The sequence below is a fragment of the Stylophora pistillata genome, chromosome 2 (assembly GCF_964205215.1).
Source record: "Stylophora pistillata chromosome 2, jaStyPist1.2, whole genome shotgun sequence".
Taxonomy (NCBI): domain Eukaryota; kingdom Metazoa; phylum Cnidaria; class Anthozoa; order Scleractinia; family Pocilloporidae; genus Stylophora; species Stylophora pistillata.
In genome coordinates this window covers 995,716-1,006,540 of record NC_142520.1, presented here as the reverse complement: position 1 = coordinate 1,006,540, position 10,825 = coordinate 995,716, and the positions used below count along the sequence as shown (strand labels likewise).

The 10,825-nt window shown below is 36.9% G+C and overlaps 1 protein-coding gene across 1 annotated transcript in view; it reads left to right on the top strand.

Moving 5' to 3' along the window:
* Positions 1–391: 391 nt before the first annotated feature.
* The window catches only part of LOC111333631 (structural maintenance of chromosomes flexible hinge domain-containing protein 1), a gene marked incomplete in the record, with an annotated part of 34,276 nt that continues 23,842 nt past the window's right edge, over positions 392–10,825 (top strand). The window contains 18 exon segments of the mRNA XM_088747042.1: positions 392–646; positions 761–839; positions 1,015–1,176; positions 2,414–2,496; positions 3,320–3,450; positions 3,550–3,643; positions 4,043–4,162; positions 5,708–5,871; positions 6,008–6,104; positions 7,163–7,373; positions 7,489–7,612; positions 7,700–7,756; positions 8,067–8,190; positions 8,283–8,354; positions 8,469–8,594; positions 8,975–9,088; positions 9,178–9,284; positions 9,787–9,869. Of these exon segments, the coding sequence (XP_088603168.1) occupies positions 488–646; positions 761–839; positions 1,015–1,176; positions 2,414–2,496; positions 3,320–3,450; positions 3,550–3,643; positions 4,043–4,162; positions 5,708–5,871; positions 6,008–6,104; positions 7,163–7,373; positions 7,489–7,612; positions 7,700–7,756; positions 8,067–8,190; positions 8,283–8,354; positions 8,469–8,594; positions 8,975–9,088; positions 9,178–9,284; positions 9,787–9,869 (2,107 nt within the window).

Genomic DNA, 10,825 nt, shown 5'->3' with positions numbered 1-10,825 from the left:
ATTTGTGGAAAGAGATTTGTATCTCTCAACAAATTTTTTTCTTGTTTTTTTTCTTTTTATTTTTTTCTCGTCGTCCATATTATCTGAGGGGCTGCATTATATTTTTAAGTTAGTAATCATAAATATAATTTAGACCAAAAATTAGCTTTACTTTATATCATTTTTCTTATTTAGATTAACATACGATTTAAGCTAAGAAGATAAAAAACGTCTACTCCATGGCTTTATTAATTATTTTATTATCTAACCTTACTTCAAAATCTTTCTGTCACGCTTATTTGTTATCCGGGACCTGTCAACGCTTACCTCTTATTAGGCATGCTCTGATTGGATAAAAGGTTCCAAATTTGGATATAGATTGTTCTTCCAATTGGAAAGATCGTTATATTAAATAACTCTGCAGCAGTGTTTTGGAAGCGTGTGGTACTCGTGAGCACTAACTTTGTACTGAAGTTATAATCCTTGTTTGAAGTTTTCCGGCGAGGACATGAAATCGTCAAATAAAGACGATGCTTCATCTTCTGAGCAAAGTGAAGAGGATGCCGCCGTTTTTATTTATGATCGTAGAGCTGGCAGCAGGCCGGAGGAGAAGGTTCAGTTAGGCGGCATATTCAATTTTAACACTTTTAAAGAAAAGACCCGAATAGTAAGTTAAAGTTGTTGAACTCTTAAAGTTTTTTGAGAGTATTCTTTTGCTGTTGAAATTCATTTCTTCGAAGGCAACCTGTTGCTATTTAAAACATTTAAATGTATGTTACAGGCTTTCAATATCCCAGAAAATGAAACATTTGTGATAGTGACAACAAATCGACAGGAAATCCTGGATGACAAGACTTATGGTATGGCAACACTAAATATCTTGAATGAAGATCATGTGTTTCAGAATAAACTTCAAATTTTTTTGAACTTTTTTTAGAGGAGCTTGGTGTCGAAGCATTAAGCTGTGATGCTTATTTTAAAATGTAGGCTGTCATGTGTTCATATATTTTTCCGCTAAATTTTGTCATTTGACAGAAGAGTTGGTTGACGGTAATGAAACCCTGTATATCTTGAAATCGTCTGACCAAGAACTGAGTGCTCCAACTGAAGAGAGGGTGGAATATATACCCCATTATGACACTTTGGTCAAGAGTGGCATGTATGAATATTATGCCAGTGAAGGACAAAACCCTTTACGTGAGTACGATCAACATATTGATAATTCCTTTTCCAGCCTTTGAGTTGTGCACTTATCAGCGGCCATCCCGGGGATGGTGACCCTGGGGAACCCCCGGGCATTTGCACAGTGGCATTTACCAATCCCCCTACTCAAAACTAAGATTGTTCAACAAAAAGCTACCAATGCCCCTCCCCCTGGGTGCAAAGAAGTGTGCTCTGCTAGGTCAAAGGGTGCAATGTTTCGAAAGAATTTTAATTACCACGAACAATCACTTACTTCTGCCTGTGTTTAGTACCCAGGGCTACACAGGGTGCATAGTGAGAGACATCCTAAGTCGCTTTTTGCCGGCGACTAACTGGAAAAAAGTAGCTACAAATACTATGTTTTGTATATCTCTGTCGGTCTCAATTTTGAGCCTTGTCAAATTACTTGCAATTGAAATAAACAAATTTTTTTATTTTCTTTGATTTTGCTTTCAAAATCTTCACGCAGGGTCCATGGTACCATATCTTGCATGCTTTGCCTTGTTTCTCGCACATGATCATGAATCTGAGAAAAAAAATTGATTTTAGTTTTTTTATTTTGTGGAATAAAGATAGCTTATAGTGCAAGCTTTTTCTCCGTCGCCATATTGGAAGCTGTTCAATGGTAATACGCAGTCCCTGTCGTCCGGATCTTTTATTTTTAAGGTGGCGGCGATGAGACAAATCCTGTGGGTCTTTTCCTGTGTATCTTCCCTCGGAATTGCAAATGCAGTCCAATGCCCCTGTCCCGGGCCGAAAATTGGTGACAAAAGTCAGCAAATCCCATGCTATTCCCCATATGTCCCCAGGGTCACCCCCACAGGATGGCCGCTGATAAGTGCATTAGGGTCAGAGAGTGACTCTATCTTCAGTGGTACTTACATTTTCTCATTATTATATTTTATTGTAGTTTTTGTTAACTACAATAATAACTACGATAAAGATAGCAAAAAGGATAATAATAATGATAATGACAGCAATAATTGTGATCATGCTGATCATAATTGTAATAATATAGGCTGGGTCCACACACTAAGTGGTTGGAACACAGATGTTGGGAAGACCATTTTACATCTACCTTGGTCCTATACAGTCTAGCAATCTTTAGTTAAGGAATTAGGATTTTTTTTTTTTTTTCGGCCAAATGCAGTGAAATGGATTTTTTTTCAGTTAATGAGTTTGAGTTACCAATAACATTCTTAACCCATCTTGTTGTTTCCCACTACTTCAGCATTTGCTTTTGCGGAACTTGTAGACAATGCAATGGCAGCTACTTCAGAAAACAATGGATCAAGGGAAATTGAAATAAGACTGGTATGGCTTTTGGCTTATGATGTTTAACATACACATGTACAGTTAGTATGATAAACACTTAACAATTATTCCACGAGCGCGCGTTGAATATGAGATGATAGATAGCCAACTCGGCGCTACGCGCCTCGTTGGCTATAATCATCTCATATCCAACAAACGCGAGTGGAATAATTGTTTTATTAAAAAAACGCCCCCCGAACTATTAGACAAATCTTCTCGACTCTATTTTGTGAGAAGAAACCAGATTTAACAATGTACAGAAATTAGATTATGGTATATTGGGTCATATACCATAATGGCTGAGCCAATAAAAAGTCTTGAATTGCACTATCCAATGATCCAGTTTTTAATAATATATAATAGATGCCCTGTGTTATGGCGATAGATTTTCAGACTGAATCGGAGTCATCAATTAAACCTCGACGAGTACACAACTATGGTAACTTTAATGATCCAATATGTAAAAACTGAAACAAAGGATACAATGACCAACTGTCCTTAACTGCCTTATAGTGAATATAAATAGGAGTCATTGAGCGATTATAAACAACATGAAACTACAAACTAATTTGAGGCGACAGACAATCAACGAACCTAACAACAAAGAAAACGATAACAACAACTAGTACGTACCTCTATCCCGACTCTGGGTGAACAACGTTGAAGGTGGCAGAAATCTTACAAAATAACTTCGTGCTAACATAAAGCTTGAGCACCGCTCGCGCCAACCATGCTTTTTTTTCTACACTTGACTGCGCACGCACAGTGACATCATGCATAACGCAATGGTAACGCTTACACCCTGTACTTTTTTCTTCTCTAGATGTTTGATGATTCTATTGGAAAAGCTGTAGTGTGTGTCCTTGATAATGGAGCTGGCATGACATCAAAAGAACTCAACAACTGGGCCATATACAGGTTATCAAAGTTCAATCGCCAGACTGGAAAGAAGGTGTAAGTTACTGAACAACTCAACAGCAAGCTCATTTCAATTTCAATCACTAATACCTTTTGGTATTGTAACATGAACATTGTAAATCTTTGATATCACAGTGTAGGAGATGTGCCAAGATCTTTAAACAGTGACATTTCATACTTTGGTGTTGGTGGAAAACAAGCCATATTCTTTATTGGAGATGCCACAAGGGTATGTACTTAAACATTTTATCATTGTTTGTGATAATAGAGATACAATTGTTATAATAGTAGGTATAGAATTGCTCTATATCTTGGAATGAGTATTCTGAGTCAGGTTAAAATCTAAGATTAATGCTACCATTGAAATTGGATATACAACTATTGATATATGATAATTGGTACTAATGATTTATATTTGAAAGCATTTTATCTTTGTTTTTTCTCCTGGATGGAATTTTCACTGTGGAAAATAATGAAATACTCTCAACGACTGTAATGTATAAACTTAGCTGTTTAGAAAGCACGTAGACATTTGATAACGGACAGGTGTTGAAGCTTGGCAGGCGACCATTGGTTTGTACTTTCTTGTTACTTCACATACTCAGGATTTGAAATTTTTGTTTTTCAGATGATTACCAAATCCAGAGACTGCAATGATATCCATGAACTTTGTATTTCACAAGCTGAATTTGAGAGAAGAGAAAAGAAGAAACAATCCATTTATGGTGGTGCCATTCTCAACAGGAGGGTAAGTCAAACAGACTGTATAATATTCAATTTAAGGTTTAAGACTGCGTATGAGTACTGATGCAGCATGGTTTGTATAGCATTGAAAAGAACTAGAGGTTGTATAATGATGCCAGAAGGTAGTGCTCCAGAAGATTCATCTCACATGCAAAACGGACAACCTGTCGCATCCCACTTGTACCTTATATCATAAGAGAAAGATGATTCAATAATATACAGACTAATTGACACTCAACTATTAATTAAATGGTATCAAATAATCATATTAACAATAAAAGTAATGATAATTAGTATAATTTCAGAGCTGAGCAAAGAGTTTCCTGCAATCTGATTGGTCGAGCAGCTTCCTTATATGACACTATATAAACCGCTCCACTCAGTTTATATACAATGCTAAATTAAAATGTTAATAAATGTTACTAAAATGTAATGATTTTAGAAATTTCTCTGCTGTTCAGCTCTGAAATTATACTAAAGCAGTTATTCACCTCAGGTTCGGTGAGTATCATTGAATAATCCCCTCAACTTCATATCAGGGATTATTTGACAATATGCACCTCGCCTTTGGCGAATAATTGTTAATGATAACAATATAGTAAAGGTAAAGTGTCCTCTCTTCAAATAAAGTTTGTCCTCAAAGTTTCCATGATACGCAGATCAAACCTATTTAGATACTTCTGCTAGGAAAAGTCTTGGTTTCAATCATGTGCTTGAGACACTACTGTGAAATTATTTTGAGATGTTTTATTATCTTTAGTGGTGTCATAGGAAAAACTGAAAAAGATTATATCATTGGACCTAATGAGCATAATTTGCTTAATCAAATAGTAAAATAGCTCTGAAATTAAATTTTCATGATGTGCTGATCACACCTTGAAGATATTTCCGCAAGGAAAAGCTCAAAATCAAACGCTCCTTGGTTGAAACATTCAACGATCGCGACTTTGTTTTAGAGAAATCTACATTTTGACTGATGTGGAGTTTACTATCGTGTAAGATGGTTATTGTGAGATATTCGGGAATTCGTGAAAACGTTTTTGGTACACCAGACTAGCTGCATCTACTGCTTCTCGCGCTTAAGTCGTCAGATGCAAGTGTTAGATTTTAATGGCCTCAGCCATGTGATAAAACAAGTTGTGGAAGCGTTAGAAAGTCCTCATGAGCCGTTAGTCAAAATCAGTAGGGCGTTAGAATGTCAAAGCTAATGGTTAACGGCTTCAGGCATGCGTTAGAGCAAGTTGTGGAAGCATTAGAAAGTTTTCATGAGCCATTAGGCAAAAGGCAAAATCAGTAGGGTGTTAGAGCGTCAGAGCGAAACGTTGGAACACTCTAAATGACCGTTAGCCATGACATGCCGACCGTTAGACCGTTAAGGCAAAACGTTAGAACACTTTCAAGGCCGTTAACTACCTGTTAGTTTTTGCCTGTTTAACGGATAAACATTAAAGTAAGTTTTCCCGTGTATGGTCACAAATACTCAAAGAGGACCAACCATTGTTCTGCAAAGCCTGATTTAATGTGATGTTGTAAAATTAAATTCTTTTAGGCTGGAGATCACGCACACATTCCAGATGATGAAGAAAGTGTTAAAAACCTGGTGGAGGAGGAGGGTAACAAGGAGAGCTTCACTGCTGTCGTTATAACGGGAATAGCACCAGAACATATTCTTTATTTGAAGACACATTTCAAACAATGGTGTAGACAACTAGCGTAAGTCCTTTTTCTTATTGCTTACTTATTTAAGTGATTGAGATATTAGTTAAACCAGAGTGTTTACTTCTTCAGTTGCATGGTTTTCATTTCATTATCAATTGGTGAATCTTATCATGTCCTTAATATTCTTAAGGCACATCTATCACTACTACATACATGGTCCCCGTGGAAATGAGAAGCCTGTTGGAAGAGGAACCACTGCAAGTCCTTTCAGGAATATTGATATACAGGTGGGTGATGGACTGTCTTGTGCAGCCTCAGTGCTTTCAATAAGACCTGGCACCCGCCGGAGCTCCGGCGGCTATTCTGTTGCGAGTCACCGGGTGTATTTCACCGCACTCAAGTCGCAGTCGCCACGCTAAGTCACAATCAAGTCGCTCTCCGGCGGATGTTGTACCGAGGTAGCCACCTATTTCAAATCTTATTGAAAGCACTGAGCCTTACTCTTGTTATAATCTGAAACAACAAAATCGAATGAAATCAAAATTCTGTAACCATTGCAAAACCAAACTGAATAGAAACACACACCGGGTTACAGTTCATAAAATAAAACTTCAAACTTAATACATTGTTATTTAGGTTATGATATAAAAGATGTCTTTGTTCTGAAAAAAAGAAATAAATTGGAAAAATTTAAAATTAAAGTTTTATCAGAAAAAGTAATTAAGGTTGCTAGAATATGGTAGTTTAGACAAAGACATTGATCAGGGCTCGATACCATTCCCTATAGGTTATCCTATTTGAAAGAGGTAAACAGGCTAAGAGATTGCACTTGGTAGTTTAGACAAAGACATTGATCAGGGCTTGATACCATTCCCTATAGGTTATCCTATTTGAAAGAGGTAAACAGGCTAAGAGAATGCACTTGGTAGTTTAGACAAAGACATTGATCAGGGCTTGATACCATTCCCTATAGGTTATCCTATTTGAAAGAGGTAAACAGGCTAAGAGAATGCACTTGGTAGTTTAGACAAAGACATTGATCAGGGCTTGATACCATTCCCTATAGGTTATCCTATTTGAAAGAGGTAAACAGGCTAAGAGAATGCACTTGGTAGTTTAAACAAAGACATTGATCAGGGCTTGATACCATTCCCTATAGGTTATCCTATTTGAAAGAGGTAAACAGGCTAAGAGAATGCACTTGGTAGTTTAAACAAAGACATTGATCAGGGCTTGATACCATTCCCTATAGGTTATCCTATTTGAAAGAGGTAAACAGGCTAAGAGAACGCACTTGGTAGTTTAAACAAAGACATTGATCAGGGCTTGATACCATTCCCTATAGGTTATCCTATTTGAAAGAGGTAAACAGGCTAAGAGAATGCACTTGAGAGACATTGATGATGATATGCAGACTCAGTATATCAGGACAGCAGCTTCTGTGTTTGAGTTCCGTGCTCGTGCAGAATCAGGGGGAGTGGTTGAAGGTGTGCTGCGCTATCATCCATTTCTTTATGACAGAGAAACTTACCCTACTCTTGAAGGAGAAATTCCAGGTAAAATTTTCCAGTGAAGATCAATCAATACTCTGATATTTCAGTTGTTTACTTCTAGATCATACCGATATCTTTCAATTGAATGTAAGCTCGGTCTGTATCATTCTTTGAACAGCTGTTGAGACTGCTGAAGAACTCCCTGATCCATTGGAAAAGGATAGCAGAGCACCCAGAGGAAGCCGTCCAATTTTTGAGTGTTACTGGAATGGACGGCTCATTCCATACACTAGTATTGATGTGTAAGTTTGCCATTAACAAGTTGATTAGCTGTCATCAAGCAACAGAGTAGTTCCTTTTCTTATGCCTAATTTTATTATCTTGGCTAGTCTTGAATGGTGCCAGCCTCCAAAGAAGTGGACAATTCCCTTGGAATGTTATCACAGGTGAATATCGTTTGGGACCATATGTTCTTTGGTTACTTAACCACTTTCAGAGTCTACAACTCAACTATTGAGATCACTGTCATGGTGCTAAGGTGTGAAAAAAATACCAAGCATACAAATTCATTTGGACCGCTATTATCTTAATGACTAAAAGTTCTGAACTTGAATAAAATTATTGTCTTTTGATTTCCTGTTTTGTGTCTGTCATCAGAATTAAGTATTTATTCATGATATGGCAACAGGCTTAATTTCTTAATATCCAGATAACATTGTAGAAAACTTGAACATTTTCATTAACTTGAATTTGTAGATTTTCTGGTTGTTTGTGGACAAATGATGCATTTCAAGTCAGCACAAACAAACTGACATTTATGGATCTGGAAGTCAAAATTAAAGACAAGAACACTATCTTCAGCAGGGTCATTTTGGGACAGGTATATTACAGATTTCATTTAAATAAGTTTTAAATAATAACTACAGCAACTTGTTATATCAATTAAATATTTGCTACATTTTCTGTGTTAAGGAGCAAAGAGTCAACATTTCAAGAGCATTTTATGACTGGATCAGAGAATGTCATGAAAATCATGACAAACAGGTAAATAAGAAAAACATCTCCTATTTTATTTTTTTAGTGTTTTTTTTTTTTCCTTGCTTTTTTATCATTTATTTATCCTTGTTATTACCACTGACTTCTGATCGTGAAATTTAGGTTAAGTTCTTAGGGTTTCAAGGTCAAATAAAACGTACCGACCTGCCACAGAAGCGAAACCAAAGTCCTTGGTGCATTTTTAACTCTATTGAATGGGATGGAAAGATCTTCAAAGTAGGACAGCTGGTGAGTACCAAGTAAATGACCTGGATTTTTACCCAAGAAAATGCACTTTAAAAAGAAGAAAGGACCAAGTAGTGGTAAAGTATACACGTAATAAGCATGTCCCTCTATCTTCACTGATAGAATTTCAAAAGTGCTTTGATGGTTCTAGAGGACACATAATTTATGTTAAGTTCTTCCTGACCTTTGTTTGAGTACTGTTCGCTTGTTTTCAGCTATCCCCTCCCCTCAGAAATAAACTAGGGAGGAGCCACTAAACACAGGCCCTTGTTTGAGAAACATGGTTCACAGTTTGTTCTTCTGTTATACTCTAGATACCTTCAGGTCAAAAGGATTTAAAGAAGTTTAAATAAGAGTATTTTTCAAATGTCCTCCTTGAATAGATAAGGACACAAAGAACGCTACCTTTGATATGTGGAACAGTAAAGAGATTCCTTCTTTTTGGTGATCATGATGGAGATGTTTTTGCTACTGGAGGAGAAATGGAAATAGTGCAGGTTTGTATTGTTTTCATGTTACTCATTAATATTGTGTCACCCTTAATAATGTATATGACGTGCCACCGGTTTTTTTTTTTCTCCAATAGGAGCCAGTTTCTTTATATGGTGACACCAAGTTCTTCTCACTGGCCAAGCTGGATCGAATGCTGAACCCTGCCATGATCAAAAAGTTTATTGATGATGAAGAGGCAAAGTAAGACTTAAAACAATTAACTCTCTGTCTCTTTACTATACAAATTTGTACCTGGGACACCTCAAATTACCATGAGAACTTTTTCACAAACTTTAATCTTCACAGTGATGTTCAATATTTTTTTTGTATCCAAAATCTGAGACTCATATTGCTATTTTCAGTAGGAAACTGCTCTATTTGAACCTAGTCTCTGATGGCTGCCCCCCCCCCCCCCCACCCTTAGACAAAAAACTTGTAGTGTTATTGCATCTTTGCTGGGTTATCCACAGTTGGCAGATCAAAAATAGTGCTGGACAAGTTAAATACTCTGTAGCACCTAGATCAAAGGGAAGGGATGTAAACCAAGGTATCAATATTCACCCAAGGCTCCTCATCTGAATTAATTTTGACTTAATCTATTAACAAGGAACTCTTTGTTGTTCAGCTTTGTCAATTTCAAAATCATTTCTTGAGTAGGTTAGTACAAAACTTTGCAGGAAATTGACAAAATTTTCCATTTAAGGTTACCAAGTAAACTGGTTTTAGAGTGGCCAGAGAGTGACAAACTAGAACCTAACTCCAAGATACCAGCTGGAACCACCATAGGTATGAATATTGTTTTGATAACAGAATGAATCACCATAAGCATGGATAGGGGCTTTGAGATTTTCGGTTTTGCAGGTTTGACTGTTTTTTTTTGGATCAGTTTTTCGGTTTTTGGGCCAAAAAGGTTTGGTTTTTCGGTTTTGATGTTCAGAGTAGTTTGTGGATTTTATGTGTTTTTGCATTCGGTTTTAGTTTTCATGAAAACTCTGATGTGGTTTTCGGTTTTTCCTCTTTGATCTTTTTAAAGGTGAAAATGTAGCGGTTTTGTCAAGCTTGCATGCGGTTTTTGGTTTTGCTTCCTTTTTTCGTTGGTTTTTCGGTTTTGGAGGGTTTTTTCTCCGGTTTTGCAGTTTCCCAGAGGCCCCAATGCCCCCCTCGGCATGAATAGTGTTCTGATAACAGAGTGAACCACCATAGGTACAACTATTGTTCTCACTGATAACCGAATGAACCACGGCTTACTGTAGTTTGCGAAACTAAACAAAATGAAAAATCTGTAGTTTGTGAAACGAAATGGAAAATCTGTAGTTTGTGAAATGGAAAATCTAGTTTGCAAAGTGGAAAATCTGTAGTTTGCAAAATGAAATTTCCTGGTCAAAATTAAATTATGGTGGGAGATTATCCTGGCGATGACCTTTGCATACATTTGTTACGTAGGAGACCCTTGCGTTACATTTTCTAACAGGTCAGGCGAGTCTAACTTTTGGTCGAGCCATCAAGGGTCAAGGGTCTTGTGTTGAGGTCGAGGGTCCCTTTTTTTGTTTTTCTTTTTCACAGCCCATGTTCCTAGTTGAGGGTTCCTTTTTTCTTTTTCTGGGCAATAGAAAATACAAGTCATTGCATTGCGTGAGACCGGATGTTGACGTTGTTATGAAATCAAGGCAAACTAGTTCTCTTAAGGGGTGAGGGCGAGCAAAGTACAAAAAAAATATTCACAAATGGGAAAATTGAATTAA